Source organism: Nyctibius grandis, chromosome 8 (assembly GCF_013368605.1).
Source record: "Nyctibius grandis isolate bNycGra1 chromosome 8, bNycGra1.pri, whole genome shotgun sequence".
In the NCBI taxonomy this organism is placed as follows: Eukaryota; Metazoa; Chordata; class Aves; order Nyctibiiformes; family Nyctibiidae; genus Nyctibius; species Nyctibius grandis.
In genome coordinates this window covers 9,809,177-9,827,838 of record NC_090665.1, presented here as the reverse complement: position 1 = coordinate 9,827,838, position 18,662 = coordinate 9,809,177, and the positions used below count along the sequence as shown (strand labels likewise).

Here is an 18,662-nt window from a genome sequence, read left to right as displayed (position 1 = left end):
CCCTGACAATAGGAATTTCAAGCAAAGAAATTTGCCTGAACTAAAATTTGCTTTTAGTGCTCTATCTCTACCCGTTCCTATGATACACACATAATATTACACAATAATCTTTAACAGTATTTCAGCTGCACTCAGAAAATTATTTCCTCTGGAAATACCTACTGAATGAGATTTCAGATTGCAAGATTTCTAACCATCACTCAGCAGTTCTCACAAAAACTGAATCCTTAACTTGCATCATTATACCACAGCACAACAGAAGCTTCATACAATAAAGCAAATCATTCGTCCTGAAACTTAAGGAAAATGGCATCTACTATATTCTTGTTGGTGCAAAGTTAACAAAAGATCTTGTTTCCTTTCAAGGAATTCCTGGGAATTGCCACATCCTAATGCTAGTCAAGCCTGATGCTCCAGTGTTAATGCACACTTACAACTGCAGCTGAGTTCCAGGTGAGTTATATAGCAAGATAAATAGCAATGTTTGACATCAGTATTAACAACTTTTCTGTTAGGAACTCACAGGTTTCAAAATGCATGAACTAAACCTCCCTTCCTCTTCTATACCAAGTAATATTGTGTGTTCCTTTTTGTCAGTGAAAGGCTTTCCTCAGCTGTCCCAAGGACAGTCTCATTTTCGAGACTTGTGTGTGGACTACAGGATGGTTTCGTCCATCCTTACATATGCCAACACCCAGGCAAGAGTTAGGATGAAGCCAGCTAAGACATCTATTTTCAAAGGAACATTTCATACCAAACTGTTCTTGGTAAGCAAAGAAGATAATGCTATCCCACATGTGGTCTTAAAGGCAGATTAGGCAAATACCTGACAGAACAGAAATGAAGCAGACAAACTCACCATTTCAGGTGGTTTACAAATGTTTTGACTTGTGAGGTCCTAAAAACTTTTCAGTGTAAGTGCAGTCCTCTGTATAATAAACACAGGTTTAAAAGTCATGTCACACGTTACTTGTGTTACCTGTAGATAACGTGTCAAGGGACAGTTCTTCAGTCCCTGTGAGAATTCAGAGAGGTGATAGCCTCAAGGACAAGCTCAGAAACAGGATTCTTTCTGAAGAGAGTGAAAGAGACATATCTGTCAGTGACATGGCTGAATGGCTCAAAGAGATAGTGATGGTAGTGGGGATGAGGTGAGATCCAGGTGAACAGTTAAATGAGAAGGTCTGGTCTTGGCCAGGGCCTTGCAGATGAGAGGAGAAAATTGAGCTTCATATTCTCATGAATGGAGAACCACTTGGAGAAACGATGACACATTCGGCAGACTAGCATAGGGAGTAGGGTCAGTGGTTGTGCTGTAGAGGAGATCATCGTATGGAAATTAGCATATATGAACCACTTGAGCAATAGTGGCAGATAAAATAGGGACTTCAGGTATATTTGGCAGGAAGAAGATTATGATGTAGACCGAGGCTGATTGTGTTAAACAAGAGGACTAAAAATGACCCATGATCCCCTTCAAGAGACAGACCTGGGTGTCAGGGAAAGGGTGCTGCCACCAGCAATGAAGAATGGAAATAATGAATGGAAAAATTAGAAACCCATCGAGACCAGCAATGCTCGACAGAACAGCAGAAGGGATATGCCAGAGGCAAAGGCTGAGATGCCCACTACGAAATCTTGTAGCCTCACCAAAGCGGTTCCGTGAGCTATCTTTACCTGGTTTGTTCATAAATCCATGAGTACAAAAGCAGTATTCTGCACTAGCCAGTTATATGTACACTTTCTAACTGGCAGAATTTAACATCACTGTTAGGTTCAGAATTTCTGGGCTGAATGTAAACCAAGATACAGATTTTTTTCCTTTGGCATTACAAAACTTAACAAACTCACAAACATGTCAGGAAAAGGTGTTGATGTGCACCTCTTTATATAAATGTGACACAGGATGTTGTTTTTAATCAGCCCACAATGCTTACATTCACATCTCCCTTTCTTTTAGACACTAAGGAGAAGGTCACCTGGGCACCTGTGTCTGTTCAGAGTTCCTCATGTTTATTGCTCTTGACAGCTTGGAGTCCCTGTCTGCTGTGAATCTGATGTTGTGTAAATTAAGCAAGGAAAGCCATAAGTCTAGCTACTTTGTTGTCATAAAAGTCATCTGTACTTTATGTCTAACATGCAAAATTTCAACTCCTTAAGCAGGAATGTCTATATAATTTCTTTCAAATTGCACTAACTTGGAAAGACCCACTTCCCCTATTGCAAATGTGTTATTAATATATTGCCTCCATGCTATTAAATTAAAATGTCCCCCTCATGTTTCCTATCCTAGTTTCAGTTTTTTAGCCATGTGGGTGGAAAGCAGCAGAAAGAGATGAATAAATGGATAATTTAGGGACATGTAGCAGTAAAAAAGCCTTCTTGATCATCTGCCTCACTAAAAATAAATAACTTTAATTTTTTAAAAACCCTCTTGCTTGTCAGAATTATGTAAATCTCATTGGGATAGTGATTGAGTTTGTCATGCCCCTGAAGGAGTGCTCCAAGGGGAGAAAGCATATCAGTTTGCCATCCTTCCACCTGCCATTCCTTAGCCCTACCTGTAACAGCATGGACCCTCCTGTCCCTCATGCCAATGAGCCTCCACATGCACTGTTTTCAAGACAGTAGCCCAGTATAAGTAGGTAACAACTTCATGCTTGTAGACTGTCACAGCATAAGAATGAATGTACAGCTTTTTCTACCGAACTCAGTGGAAAAAGCACTTACAGTGCCAAGAGTGAACTTGGTTTCTCACATCAAAAACATGTCACTGCAGCTGAGCCTGTGGGAATCCAGCGAGCACAGCAGGTTTCCCTAACACTTGCTACTAAATTTCAGGATTTAACTCAGCAAGGGAAGATAACATGTGGAGTTATCATGTGGAGTCCTCCATCAAAGAGAGTAACAGCATCATAGGACATGACAGCATCCAGACCAATTGTGCATTTACATCTTCAAACATTCCTGTAAGCAGAAGGAATTAATGTGGCATGTTTCAATTTGCCTTTTTAAACTGGAGCCATGTGTCTGTGGATACCCTGGTAATGCCAGGACAGTCATTGGTTCTCAGAGTGAGCGGAGTTTAAATTCACCTAGGTTGACCTGCTGTTCCCTGAGACAAGGAGAGGTCAGTTTGACTGCAGAATGTCTGTTTACTTAGTGAGAAATACTCTGTTTCTGTTGTCTGATCCACTGTTTGTTCCTGCTGTTCAGCTCTGCAGTCTCTTCCCAGGTATCTTGCTTTGTTTGTTCTAGGTTCTGATACAAAGCAATGATCATGGGGAGCACTCATACAAGCTGGAAGCCCAAACTACAGCATAAGGACATAAAGCCAAAAGAAAAACTTCAGTAGCTGCTAATCTCTGATTTCACAGTTGCCACCTATCCATCTCCAACACAGCTTTCCCACACCCATCAAATTGCACAGGCCTGATATTGAGAGAACCATGACATCCCTGCAGGGCGGAAGCAAAAATATCCCACTGTTAAGAGTTGCATGGCAACATAAATAACTTTGACCTTGATAAAAGGGTAAAAAAATATAAAAATTTAGGAAGGGGGGTCTTACATACCAGGACAGCATAACACAGGGTAAGTCATCCAGGGGCTTGAAACCCCTCAACTCAGAAAACTGCTCTTGTTACTGAGTGCAACATCAAAACATAGCAGAGACAATGCGGAAATGGGGAGGAAAATTTAAATCAATCAAAAACTTCACTAAGACAAAACATCTTATATAATCTTCCCACTGGGAAGAGAAGGAGAATAGACTTTCATGTAACAAATGCTAGTTATGTCACTTGATGTACTGCTGGAAGGCACTCAAGTATTTCAGTGTCATAGACAATAGAAGAGCAAAATAGAACAAGAGAGAACAGAACAGAAATAGCCTTGGTTGGCTTTGGCTGGGAGAGATGGTCAAAAATTAGAATTTCCATTCCAGTAAAAACTTCAGAATTCTTGACAACTTTTCATGCTCTTTCAAAAAAAAAAAAAAAAAGGCAGCACAGTTTTTGAAAAGAAGCCCTAGCAAATAAAATTTCTCTAGAATAATCAATACCAAATCTGGGAGCCCAAATTTCAACCCTCTCAATCCAGCTACGTCTCCAGTAAGTCCAGGAATCCCTAAATTTTTACTCACTGGCATCTGGTTTGCCTGACTCTTATATTCCACTAATGTTTTGAATAGATCTTTCTACCCCGTGATATTGAAACTTTTTATAAAATTCAGTGAGTTATTTCAGATCACAGAAGTAAAATGGAAAACAGTTATTTCCATTTTACAGTTAAAAGAAAATAGAGATTAACAAATTGGGATCAGCAAATTTGAGTGAAAAGTAATCTCTAGCTGGGCACCCAAAACTAGAGGCTCCCAAATTAGATGCCATGTCTGCACATTTTATTTCTCACAGTGAGAAATCTCTGAACTGCAAATACTACAGCAAACTATGGCACATGATCAGCCTTCCTTCCCTTAAAGAATCTCATATTAAAAAAAAAGAATTAACATATAATGTTTTGCTATGACAGTCTGGTAAAACTGTTCAGACTTCACAGGATTTTCTGCAGCCTGAAATGTCTGATATAGGGACACTGTAGTGAATCTAAGCCAACTTACCTCTGCTGAAGATTTGCCCATGTAGTGGAAAGGGGCCAATAAGATTATGCAAATAATTAGTCTAATTTGTCTTGAGGTTTTTCTCAGACCTCTATGCGTTTTCATACACTTTATTTTCAAATGCTGATTATACTGTCATTTAAGGAAGCAATACTCTGCCTTGACAAGACTGGTCACTTTAATTATCTGACATTTTCCCTGTATTTTCTTGCCTTAGTGTGCAGGTTTCTGTGCAGGTGATGGCTATATAGAGGACAGCCCTGATGTTCCAATATCTTGTGAACTCTATGATCCAAAAGTAATGTACTTAATCAAGTGTAAAGCAAGAAGTGATTAAGTTTTGCTGTCCTGTACAATGCCTGACTGCTCAGAAATGTATCTTTTGATGTGGTGCAGAGAATTGGACCAGTTCTGTCTGCTTTACCAAAAAATGACGTTTTAGTAATCTGAAAAGAGAGCCTCAGAAATCCCCACAAGTGTTCAACTTTGATCTGAAGCTTTAAAAGGATATTTATCTGTTTGCTTGTTTAATTTGTTTGAATTTTAAGCTCAGGAAAGTGTCAACCTGACAACTTGTGGAAGCAATTCTTTGCTCTTTTTCCAGATGAGGTTGAGCAGGGGCAGCAAGTTTCCAATCATCACTAGTTGTTCTAAGCATCCAACCAAAAAGAAAAAGAGAGAGCAAAGAAAGAAAAACATCAACTCACCTTTCCATTGTGGTTTATATGAATTATTAAGAACTGAGATTCAGTGGAGCCTCAGTTCTTGAGCATAGAATCAATACTGTATTTTATGTAACAAGGGCAGTAAACCCAGCTTGTTCTACTTCCATCACAGTGAAGCCTTGTCAAGTCTCTCAGGCAACCTAATTCACTAGGGCCAAAGTCTAACACTACTGATGTGAAAGGTGGATTGAGGTGGATTGAGGTCGATTGAAAATTGGCTGAATGGCTGGGCCCAGAGGGTGGTGATCAGTGGCACAAAGTCTAGTTGGAGGCCAGTAAATAGCGGTGTACCCCAGGGCTCAATACTGGGGTCCAGTCCTGTTTAACATCTTCATTAATGATCTGGATGATGAGGCAGAGAGTACCCTCAGCAAGTTTGTAGATGACACAAAACTGTGAGGAGTGACTGATAGGACAGAGGGTCATGCTGCTATCCAGAGGGAGCACAACATCCTGGAGAAACGTGCTGGCAGGAACCTCATGATGTTCAACAAGTCTGAAATCCTGCATCTGGGGAGGAACAACCCCATGCACGAATATACGCTGGGGCCCACCTAGCTGGAAAGCAGCTTGGCAGAAAGGACCTGGGGGTCCTGGCAGCCACCAAGTTGAACATGAGCCAGCAATGTGCCCTTGCCGCAAAGAGGGCTAACGATATCCTGGGCTGCACTAGGCAAAGTATTGCCAGCAGCTCTAGGGAGGTGATCCTTGCCCTTTATTCAGCACTGGTGAGGCCACACCTGGAGTGCTGTGCCCAGTTCTGGGCTCCTCAGTACAGGAGAGACATGGACACACTGGAGACTGCAACAAAGCGCCATGAAGATGATTAAGGCACTGGAGCATCTCTCCTACGAGGAAATGCTGAGAGAGCTGGGAATACTTAATGTAGAGAAGAGAAGGCTTGGGGGAATCTTAATGTATATAAATACCTGAAGGGAGGGTGCAAAGAGGATGGAGCCAGGCTCTTTTCAGTGGTACCCAGTGACAGGATCAGAGGCAATGAGCACAAACTGAAATAGGAGGTTCTGTCTGAACATCAGAAAACACTTTTTTACTGTGAGGGTGACCGAGCATGGGCACAGGTTGCCCAGAGATGCTGTGGAGTCTCTCTCCTTGGAGATATTCAAAAGCCATCTGGAAATGGTTCTAGGCAACTGTCTCTAGGTGGCCAGCTTGTGCAGCGGGGTTGGACAAGATGACCTCCAGATGTCCCATCCTACGTCAACTATTCTGTGACACTGTGATTCAGTGAAAGACTTGTTCACTTCAGTGGGGTCGAGATGTGACCTTCTGTCCAGGAGCCCATGGAATTCAGCTCACTTTCTTGTGCTGTAAGAACTATTTGCAGTCACTACTAAAGGACAACTTTTTACTATGCCCCAGACATGAAAGAGAGAGAATAGATCTGCACTGAGTTCAATGAGAAGTTATTTCTGCAATTATTACCTCTTGAGTGAGGGTGCCAAAAAAGGGCCAGTGGTGATGGGACACAGGCCTGCAGGGAACTGACATCAGCAATCTCACTTCCAGAAGGGAATAATTAGGCAGATCTGTGTCAGTTTGTAACCAAAAGGTGAACGGCTCCTTTGTTGTATTACCTGTAGGCAAACTATCTGATTGCACTTTCAAACTCCATTCCAAAACATAAAAACCAAATACCAATTTCCTCACACATATCACAAGTCACCCACAAAGTACTAGCTGCAAACATTCTGCATTGCACTGAGCATTAATAATCACGTGGGCACATTTCTGACGCTCTGTATGCCAGCAAAGAAAGTTCATACAGTCACCAAGATGGGAAGGTCTTGAGTAAGCCTATAGAGAAACTGAGAAGAGGTACAGTGGACTCCAAAGTATTTCCTTTTTGTCCTGCTTGGTAAATGGAACACTGAATGTGAGTGACAATGGAGAGGGAAAAAAGAAGATAATATATCCTGTTTGTTGTTTGAGTTTTTAAAGTTGTTCTTTGAAACGGAACCTGAAGTTGACTGAACTGGGTTATATGTTACATTTAGGAATACCTAGAGCTTGACTGCGGATATGTTATACATCCTACAGTATTTGCAGCTCTGAAGTGGAGAAGATGTAACCTAAGAAGCTGAGTAATGACCACACTAAATTTAAAGAACGGTCAAAGTCCTTCGCTGGGGCACTTATATGTCAGTGTGAAAACCAACTTACATGTAGGTGAAAACTAATTTCAATCTGCACCTATTGGAAGTTTATCACAATGTTTCACACCAGAAAATGAAAAAGGGAATTACAAGATTCACAGGTTAGAAACTGAACTGTGGGTTAAAAGTAAAGAGTAAAATACTATCTTTCTAAATAAATTTGCCATGATTCAAAAGATACGCACAAGGAACATTCAGAGTGTTTTTTTGGGACACCAAACCTTCATCCTTCAAATGTTCCAGGCCAAAGTCAAGAAGACAAATGATCATCCACACAACAGAACAAATGCCAAACAACATCTGCTTCAGGTGAGGGGAACAAACAAATCATGCTCAGAGCAATTTTTTACTGCAAGAGAGAGGAAGAGCTTTCTTTTCCCCAGGAATCTCTTCAATATGCAGATCCTAGTATCCAAAACTCATCTCACCCTACACAATTGAAGGAAATAATTCCATCTTTTTAGTCTCTTCCCATTCTCATTCTTCATCACTTAATCTAACAGAACCATTTCTATTTATGCTGTTTTCCACATTTCCAGATTCTAGAAGAGAGAGGCATGACTCGACTGTTTTTTTCACAGATCTTTTAGTCCCACTCACCCTGTCTTGCAAGCTGAGAAATACTTATCAAAAGTGAAAACTTCTAAATATGCTGAAGTTCTCCTATTCATCTAAAATCTGCAGCTAAGTCCTGAGCTCCTTGAAAATGACGACAGAGATCCAGATATTTTAAAGCCAAAAGGGACCTTTACTAGTCTGCAGCCTGATCACCACAATAAAATGGATCATAGAAACCTACTCTGAAGTCCCTGCAGGAAAAACTTTTCCACTGGTTGAGCTAGAGTCTGTCTAGCTAAAGTCACCTCAGCTTAATTAAAGACCTTAAATGCTGGACACATCATAGAAGCTATATTCTGCTCCATAGAATGTTTTTGTTATCCAGTTACTGTTTTGTAAACATGTACACTGTGAATGTAAATATAAGCTGGGGTCCAGCACTCCTGAGCATTTAAGCAGCTACATTCTCTTAAAACATTTTTGTGCCCTTTAGGATCTTACACCAAATCCTCAAATCTGTACAACATATTCCAGAAAAAATTCTACAAGACGCCTGCTTTGCAAAATAAAATTCCAGGAACTACTGGAAATATTCAAATTATTCAGAGAAACAAAGATCTGATGAAAAAGACTTAGAAACTATGTCTCATCTCCTATTCCAAATGAATTAAGTAGCAAAAGCTGCTATATAATTACATTTACTGTTGAATGTGATCCTTAGAACTTATTCAAATTCCATTTTCTAATTTATCATGTTACTGATCTCACAATTTAGACTGGTGAGATCTGGGCCCTAACAGAATGTGTCCTGTTTACAGGAAAGCTTAATTAGCACTAGCATCTCTACACCTTTTACAGGAGGGATTATATTCCTCTAGCATGTACTGTATTTTTTTGGTAGAAAATTGTGTAAAAATTATGTTACATTTTTGCTGACGCTTTCTTCTTTAGCTGCTTTAGCAGACTTCGCAATATCCTACCTGATAAAATTTACTTTGGCCAATATTAATCAGTCAGCTTGATGTCCTAACATTTACTTTTCTCTTTTGTTGTTTGCAATGCCTCTTGGAACTGGGACAAATATCAGACATGCGCTCATGTTAAGTCTGTGGTACATACTATATAAACGAGATCCCAGTTCTAGCTACCTAGCTATTGTCTGAACAGTATTCTTAGATCGTTATTTCTGAAAGGGATCGGGTTTTCTCGGGTGCCATGAAGGCACTAGTAGCTTTAGTATTGCTTGTTCAGCTTCCAATTCACAAAGCTGTACCAGCAGCTCCCCCTGCTCCCTTGGGCTGCGATGACCCAGAATCTGAAGCAGTAGCTGAAGTAGCTGTGAGTTATATTAATGGCCACAGTCATCACGGATACAAGTTTGCCTTAAACAGAATCGAGAATATCCTCGTGCTACCCCAGGTAAGTGAGGAGCTTGCAGGCAGAGCATTGTGTTAACATGGAGATGCTTGGAAATGACCAACAAACCCTGCCAAGGGCTGTATCCTCACATGGGGTAAATCAGCGTGGCTCTGTTGATTTAAATGGGGCAATGCCACCTGGTAGCAGTTGAGAATCCAGGTCACTGGAATGTATCTCTCAAAGAGCAGAACAGAGAAGGAGAGAGACATGTTCACATGTTTTTGTACAGTGCTAGAAAGGGCTGTTTACAAATGCGGCATGCTTGCTAGGGCAGAGCATTCAAAGTGCCGATTCATGAGCCCAGTAGCTAATCTGGAGAAAAACTGTGAGGATAATCTTTGTGATGCAGGTAATTATTTATTGGCTAAATGCCTACCTATCATAACTCCATGCTATTAGTGATTTTGTAGTAGGCATTAATTTTACCTCATATCCCACTGAGCTGACAAGGAAGCTGAATGGAAATAACTGTGGCTCGTAGTCTCATTTTCATTAAGATCTATTGCCATCATTGTAAGCATCTAGAAAGGCTGTAGAAATGATCATGAGTACAATATATGCACCCATTCTGAACCTTCGATTCTCTCAAAACATTGAAAAAGGTCCCAAATATTAACAAGAATGAAACTCCATAGCTGTTTTCTACTTGTTGTGAGAGGATACCAAAGCAATTTACAAGAGACTAAACCAGACATTTATGAGATTGAAGTGTGCCCACAGTTACCTGCACAAAAAGACTGGTGACACTGCTTCGCTCATATTTAATACTTTTACACTAAAATAACTTCATTGGTTTAAAGGGAATCACTCATGACTCAAACCTCAGAGACAATCTTGGAGCTAGCGAACCTCACTTCTGCCCTTCCACTCTTACGTTATAGTTGCAAAGTTCGGGAACAGCCATAAAGGATCTTGCAGTCCATAAACAACATGAGTATTGGGGCTGGAACTTAGCTGGTGCAATTCGGGGTAATTCCAATGGACTAAACGGGACAGGCCAATGTGCACCAGCATTCATTTGGTATCTGGTTAAAGAAACATGAAGTTTTTTCATCATCAAAGACAGCTGTTGATTTTTTAAAACTACCCCACAAAATAAAATCAAGTTGACTTTAAGAGAACTGACCCTCTACATACAGGCTGGACTTTCCAAAATTTATGGGCCAGTTCCTTAGCTGCAAAAAATCAGTGGGACTATCTTGACTTACTCCAGCTTAAAAACTGGGTCCTGTTTTTTATGAAGTTAAATAGTAAGGTCCTATTCAGTTACTCTAGTGTATACCTGGAGCTACCCAATGACAGTCAGCAACAGAAGCCACAGTGCAGCCTCTGAAAAGAAATCTGGTGATGTGTTTTTAAGTAATTACTACAATTCCTGTTTTTTTTTTCTTCCAGGGCCCAAATAATGACATAATATTTCTTGAACTCGACTTGTTAGAGACCACGTGCCACATTCTCAGCCCGTTGCCTCTTGGAAATTGCACAGTAAGGAGCTTCACAGCACATGTGAGTATCTACAACCCTACTAGCTCAGTCCAAAGGTGCATGTTCAGTATGTTGATGCTCGAGGCCAGGCTATCATCAGTTAGATTTCCAAGCAAATGTTATATCACTGTAACAGCCTATAACAACTCAACCACTTGTAACATCCCTGTTGATTTAGTTGCCTTCATGTCATGAAGGATTTCACTCCTGGATTTCTTTCATGTCCTGTTATGTCAAGAGGACAGGTCACTGTCAGCATAACATCTGACATGCGGTTCATGAATGCCATGCGGTTGTTTAGGGGCTCCACATTCAGCCCTCCATGGTCAGCCCAGATGTCACTGCCTCGTTGCAAACCGTAGATAGGGCAGGTTGTGAAACTGTGCAAACACAACCTTCCCTTGGCTACATGTGGGTTGTTACCTAGTGAAATTCCGTCAAGTCTAGCCACCTAGTCCTAGTCAAGTCTGCAGAAGTGCTATTCCCTTCAGACAGGGCTCTGCCTTTGAGGTAATGCTCAGCTGGAATTTACTGGCCTCAAATATTTAGTTCTTATGCAAGTGTGATCCAACTTGAAAAGCTTCCCCTAACCAAAGCAGCGGAAGTGTTGCCTGAGCACAGGTAGCTCTGGTTTCTAAGCAGAAAGCAGAGTGAGCAATTGACAATTTAAGCCCGCTGTTTCTAGAATGGGGCCCAATTCACAGAGCTCGTGACTAAATTTGAATCACGATCCACCCCCGTATTCAGCAGGGCTTAGATCCCATTTCCATCTTGGGGGAGGTAACTAACTGTTCCTTCTTCCCAGTGACTCCAGCTTTGCCTTTGACATCTCCTCCCCTGCTGGATCCTGGTGCCTGTGAGCCGACTCACACGAGGCAGCACGCTCTGCTGTTACCATGGCCACTGACCAGCTGAGATTAGGGAGAATGTTATCAAACAGCTCTGCAGAAGGTCTTAATTCATAAGTACTCATATTCTTTGCTCTTTGTGAGAAAGAATCTGAACCAAATGTCCATAATCTGGCTATCCTAGTACTTCTCATACTTTTGAGATCCAGATTTGGATCCCAATTTTGCAGCTCTGGTTTGCCTGTTACAAAATCACAGACACCAGGACACGCCTAGCAGCGCCTTTGCAATCAGATTGATTTTGCCAGGTACACTCAGCCAGGATCTGTTCTTTTGAATTTAGTAATAGCTGCCCTTTTCAGAAATTCCTATTTATCTCAGCGATGTAACCCTTTGATTTTTGTCTCTCTCTAGGCAGTTGAGGGTGACTGTGATGTCAAACTGCAGAAGTTGGATGGAAAGTTATCTGTACTTGCTAGTAAATGCCACTCACATGCAGGTAAAGACTTTGTTCTTTAGGTTTGAATATAGGGCTGGAGTATTATTATAGTAGTGGTTACAGTTCACTAGCTTTTCTGATTTTAAAATGCTGTGCATAAATATGGCATAAAGGATGACAGTTAATGGGTTTTCTAAACCCAGATGTTTTGAAAGTAATTTTTTCCCCTTTTCTGATTTCATTCACCTACAAACCCAGCCCTCTCTTTGCTCCTCTTTACTATGACAATTAAGATCCTATAAGACTATCTGGGGAGCATGTCCCAGATTTGACCTAGAGATTGCTGGGACTGAGGCTTTTCACTTAGGAGTTTAGCCTCAAGAATTTGATTTCATGTTGGTCTGAATTTACTAGAGCTTGTTGGTCATCAGAGCCCCTTTGCCAGATGCAGCTTATTTTACTAAACGCAGCATTTTCAGTATTGCCATGGGAAAGCAGAATCTCTATTCTGCATGCTCTGTATGAGATCTCTCCGCTCTGTATGAGATGTCTTCAGCACTACTTTCAAAACTTGTGAGTGAATGAAACAACACACTCACACAAATACAATTCCAATAAATTAAAATATCTTCATTTTCCCACCATTCCTTGTGTGAGCTGAGACATCATTTCATTGGTGTCATGGATAGTTTTCCAGAAAGAGAATTGATTAAAACCTGAGTAAGAACATTCAAAATGTGTTATTGAAGTCCCCAGCACTTTTGCTTGCAGAGACTGGAATGGCAAAAGTCGTGTGAACTACTGCCATCTATAGCCTGGACTGCAAAAATTCCTCCACTATCATTTGGGACAGACCACGAAACAGCATTTTGTGTGACTGAATAGGTCTATAATGCCTTTCAAAACAACCTACAATCTGATCGAAACATAATCTGTTTGGTTCCTCCTGCAGACTCAAGTGAAGATGTTCTCCAACTCTGCCCCGACTGTCCTCTGCTGGCAAGTTTGAATAACACTGATGTGTTAACAGCTGTTACAGCTGCTCTCAATGACCACAATAGCAAAACTGCTGATGCTTACCTCAGGCTCCTGGAGATCGGAAGAGCCAATATACAGGTAATTGCTCGAACTATGTCTAGCCTTCCACGTAAACAGAATCTTTCTTCTGTGGTAATTGTGCAGTGCTAACCAGTTACGTTTGCAAACAGATTTAGCTTGCTCTAATTTGCCCTACTGAATTGCTCTTGATTTCCCAAGCATTTTGTGTCATTTTAGCCACAGGATTCCCTTTCACTTCAGTGAGAGATGCAGAGCTAGAAACCACAACACTTGGTTTTTATCTTTTCTCAGCAGCTCTGCAGTTTCACAGTGCAAACTCACTTAAACAATTTTCCTGTTTTATCAGTATAATCCAGTGCATCTTGTCTATGTTGAGTTTGCTGTGGCTGCCACGAACTGCTCAGCAGAAGCAGCTAAAGATAATGTGGAGGCTTGTCAACTGCTGCCTGACGATCAGTCTGTAAGTATGCCAGCACATCAGTCCTGCTCTCACCAGCTCAGAGGTAGAAAAGCAGCATGCCGTGACGCGCTCGCACTTGTGCAGGAATAGACCTTTGTAAGGATGAAAGTGCGAGAGGTGTATAACATCATGATATGCTTTTCAATATGTAATTCCTAAAGCTATATCACACCTTTCTCTTCTCTCTGAGGTATGTGAACTGAATCCTGATGTATTTGAACATATTTCAAAAAGGCTTGAGGACCAAAGTGTCCTTAACACAAAATATTTTAAACCAACAGAATATATAATATTGTTTTCTTAACATGAGCACCTGAGAAAATCAGGCTCTTTGTACTGGACAGTACACAAACACATAACAAAAGGGCCAGACTGTTTCACCTTCCTACAATTTAAGTGCTGTCAGTGCGCTTTGTTCTGATATATAGGCCCTGAAGAATTATATTGTATACTTTACCACGATAAAATTCTTCTTTTCTTTCTCATGAAGTGGAGTCCTAGGCAGTTTTAGTGAGTGGGAATCTTTTACCTAGATTCCTATATATTCTTTCCCTCCCTCATATTCAGACATACAAAGGATCTTACTCTGGCAGAATACAGGAGTTTCACTTATTTGCTGGTCATGCGTTTAAACAGCTTGGCTTTTGAGTCCAACAGACTAAAAACCAAGCACTTTACTGCTCAGATAAAACGTGAAAAGATGTAGCTATTTCTAAATGTACTGAAATTAAAAACTGTAATGCAGGTCTCCTCTATTTTATAACTATTTTCTCTTGACTATGTTCTGCTTTGCCAGAATTTTGGTTTCTGCACGGCCACAATGGTAATACGTCCCTCACAGGACCTCAAAGTGAACTGCCAGCTCTACGGACATCAGGTACCAGCTCCAGATGTTCTCTTCTTTTCCAGAGTAGTCTGGGTTAGAAGCAGTCACCCCAACTTTACCTGTTTCACTGTAGACTGCATTAGCTGTCTGTGATAACTTCAGTTTAACTTTGTATCCTAAAAAACAAGGTAAGGTAGCTCCTGATTACCCTATGGATTTCTGTGCCTGGAATTATGTCACCTCTGCCATCCATGCTTGACACAGTTTGTCCTCCTAACCATCTGGGAGCTTCACATGTCTGGTAGGGCAAAGGGAACCAAACTCTGCTCACCTAGGGGGATGGGGCAGATAGATGTAAAACATAAATGAGCCATTGTGGTAGATGAAATCAGCTCGGGTTTTTTGCTAGTAGTCCTTAGACATGACTGAATTCAGGGAGCCTGACCTGCACTGCTATAGCAAGAGGAGGGAAATATATATGCACTGGACCTGAGTGCTCTCCAGGTATTTCAGCCTCCATTTGGTCTGAGAAGGGCTAGGTGGTGGTTGATTACTTCCTATGGACCAGAGTTCTTGGTAACACAATAGTAATCAGCTGTCTAGGAGGTATATGAAAGAAAGAATAAGACAGCTGGCCTTGAATGTTTCACCAGCTGCATAGGTGGCTCGGAAAGTTCACATAGCACAGAATTTGGTGCTAATGTCCACCAGACATTAAAAACGTGTTCCTGGGCTACTGTGTAAGTGCTCAAATGCAAATCAAACTTCTGTGATGGTCAGGAACATTTTGTACCTGGGTTGGAGGCCTATATCTAGTTAGGAGCAGGGTGCCTAGTAAGATATCAATGACCTGTATATTATAAGCCCCAAGCCACTGAACACAAACACAAACTGTTTTTTCTTTTCCAGCCTGGAGTTACCTACTCTCAACCAGGTCAAGATACATCAGCAGGACTGGTGCCCAGTGTTGCACAAGGCTTCACAAACCATAATCTCAGGCTTTCGCACAATAATCCTGTTGCATCTGAATCCAGCTCTTCAGAATTTCCTAGTTCCGTGCTATCAGCAAAATCTGTAGCAAAGAGAGCAGTTGCAAAGGTTGCTCAGCATGACAAAGTACCTCGCCCAGTTGGCTCTGTGCCTCCTCCTCCTCCATGCCCTGGGAGGATTCGCCATTTCAAGATATAGGCCGTGTTACAGACATGGCAATACAGCTAACCGAAGGATCAGTGTGCAGCAGCAGCATCAACACACAGACCACATCAAGTGCAAATAGTTGAGAACACTTGACTGTGAGCCCAAATGAGTTTTAACCTCCAGAGAGCAGAGCCCTGGCCAGGGTCTTGCAAAGGCCTACTTCAAAATATAGGTGATTACAACAATACAGCAATTGTTTTCTCTACATACAGGGGTGCTCTAGTTAAAATACAGAAAATATTGTTTCAATGAAACTGTTGTAAGACCTATACAACAGTTGTAGCTTTGTGATAGAAACACCACCCAAAAGGTTACTTCACAATAAAATGTCCGTCAGAAATGCTTTGGTACCTTCTATCTGTATATATTTTCATTTAGTTGTCAAGTACCTCCTTCCAGAATTGTGAGTCATACTCTGGGCTTGATTTCAAAGACAGTAAGCTCCTGCACTTCTCATCAGCTTCTCTGGGATGTGTGGGTGCTGAGCACTGCGGAAAATCAGGTCAGTCCTTTCTTTTGACCACACACCAATAACACTAAAGAAGCAGCAGGAAAAAAATGTATTTTTCCCTTCCATCGTAGTGTTTCCTAGCATGTACCTACTTTTAATACCCACCAGAAGTACCTCAATACTTTTGGACGTGGCATAAGAGCATCCATGTCTATGAAAAGAACAAAGAATCAGGACACATTCATTGCTGCGCAGGCTGAAAGCATCAATCCTTCCAGCCAAACACGTGTATTCTCTGTCTTCCAGCAGATACACAGGTGCAATATGATCATGGGGTACTGCATGGCCTGTGTGCATATGAGCGAATACCAATTCAAGGGAATAAAAATATACTACAGACATGTATCTCATATTATAGGACCTGGAGAGTGATGGCAATTTACCGTTGTCCTAGCAGTTAAATCTTCCCTGAATTTCTGACATGTTAGAGGCAAAATCTATTCTAGGTAGAGAAGTAATAAGGGACAGGGGCCAGAAGGATCTTTACTGTCAGCCAGACTGGAATTCTGCAGGCTCGGGGGAGCAGTCTCAAAGACAGTCATGAATCTTTAACCAGGAACAGCACTTGCTACAAGATAATTATCATTCAGGCAGCAAAAGCTGCAGAACACATGTCATTTCTGAACTGTTTCAAATAACCTAACCTGTTCTCCTAGTTACAACCTTCCAGTATTCGGTAAGCAACACAACTAACGTTTGTTCTTGGTGACAGTGCCACAGGTTGCTATGCAGAAAGGTTCTGCTCTGCCGTGTCAATGGGGAAAGGGAAAGCCGTAGGCACTTGCACCAGTGCTTCAACAGGGTGTGTGGAGGGGAAAGCAAAGGGAAATCCGCCCAGGCTCTATAAGCCCTAGTCCACTGTGATGGCAACATACTGCCAACAAGCTCTCCCCATGAAGGCAGCAGCTATCACTTTTCAAGAATACGCTGAGCTCTTGCAGGAGGTATGTTGCAGGCAATTGCACAAGCTACTGCCAGTCAATTGCTCAGTGATTTTTTTGCTCTGTAAAGCAGTGACTCCAGTATGTTCTGCATGCAGCCATTTGTTCAAAAAGTGCTAGTACTAAGCTGTAGAAATTTCTTGAAGTGGTAAGGTAAGTGGTTCTCCTATCCCACTGCACAAGACACAGTACAGGATTTAATGACTCGTCTACTATTAAGATCTGCATTACAATAACATCAGATAAATGAGTCTGGAGCAATTATTTTCCTAGCTTTTTTATTTTTAAAACTAGGAATTGCCTTAACTAAACCATACAAATTGTCTTGTATATAATGAAGTGGGCACTAAGTTATAGAAGAGACAGGGTTTTTCAGGTTTAGAAAATTCTCTATCTGGTGGCAGAAACAGTATGTTTATAAAAGGGATCCCTGCCCACAGGATCTGAACTCCAGAAATGCTGCATTTTCTTGTTGCCTTTTCCAAACATACAAAGCAAGGATACATAGCAGAACATCTGCAGCCTCCACTTTTCACAGATGTTCTCCTACACCTGACATAACTACTCCATTTTTTTCCCAAAACAGGGAGGAAAAAACCCCCAGAATTGCTCTGGGCATTCCAGGTAGTAGCTGCACCTCTTCTGGCTCTTTAACATTTGCCCTCTTAAGGATACATTTTGCACTCTTAAGGATACTTTTTCCATGACTGCTTTGAAGCAGTCACTTTGTCTGCCCCCAGTATGGCCCCATATTCATGCACCTGGACCTTAGTAACAGATTCAGTATTTAGTAACATTCTCTGCGCAATGACTGCTACCAAATGGCAATACATAAAATGCAAATGCCTCCTTCCCTGAAATGCAGCATGAATAGTTTTGTCAGGTCTGCATAACTGGTTGACAATGTTTTTCAGCTTTTTCAAACCCTGTTTTGCTAAAGCATATGTACTTCATGTGCTGCTTTGGCTGGACATGCTCAGATTTCCCAGCTGTGTCCATGTTTTGAGGTCAGATACTTCAACAGAGAAATTTTTTTCCTTTCCAGTGGGAGGAAGAGTACAAAGAACAGAGTCATGGATATAACAATTCCCCATTATAAGAGGCAGTGACACAGACAGTACTAACTGGCTCCCATCTCCACAGAAATGCCGTCTACTGTAAGGATAAAGAAAATGAGTTATTATCCTTTAGCCGCAGGGGGAGCATTCCCAGGCGCAAGGAACAATGTGAGCCAGTCGCATTGCTGCTTCTGCTGTTCCTGTACTATGGCTACAGCAGTGTTTCTCAACATTCATCGCTTGTGTCCCTTCCCTCCAGGATACAGTCCGTACATTATCCCTTACCCTGAGTTTGAAGAGCAATTGGCAACACGAGGTGGCTCAGTCGAGCAGGCATG

General features: G+C 41.4%; 1 protein-coding gene across 1 annotated transcript; it reads left to right on the top strand.

The window, feature by feature from the left end:
- The first annotated feature begins 9,296 nt into the window (after positions 1–9,296).
- On the top strand, positions 9,297–16,144 carry AHSG (alpha 2-HS glycoprotein). Its single transcript, XM_068406956.1, has 7 exons — positions 9,297–9,500; positions 10,896–11,006; positions 12,248–12,332; positions 13,225–13,388; positions 13,678–13,791; positions 14,588–14,668; positions 15,527–16,144. The coding sequence occupies exons 1-7, from the start codon at positions 9,297–9,299 to the stop codon at positions 15,803–15,805; spliced, it is 1,038 nt and encodes a 345-aa protein (XP_068263057.1). The 3' UTR covers positions 15,806–16,144.
- The last annotated feature ends 2,518 nt before the right edge of the window (positions 16,145–18,662 follow it).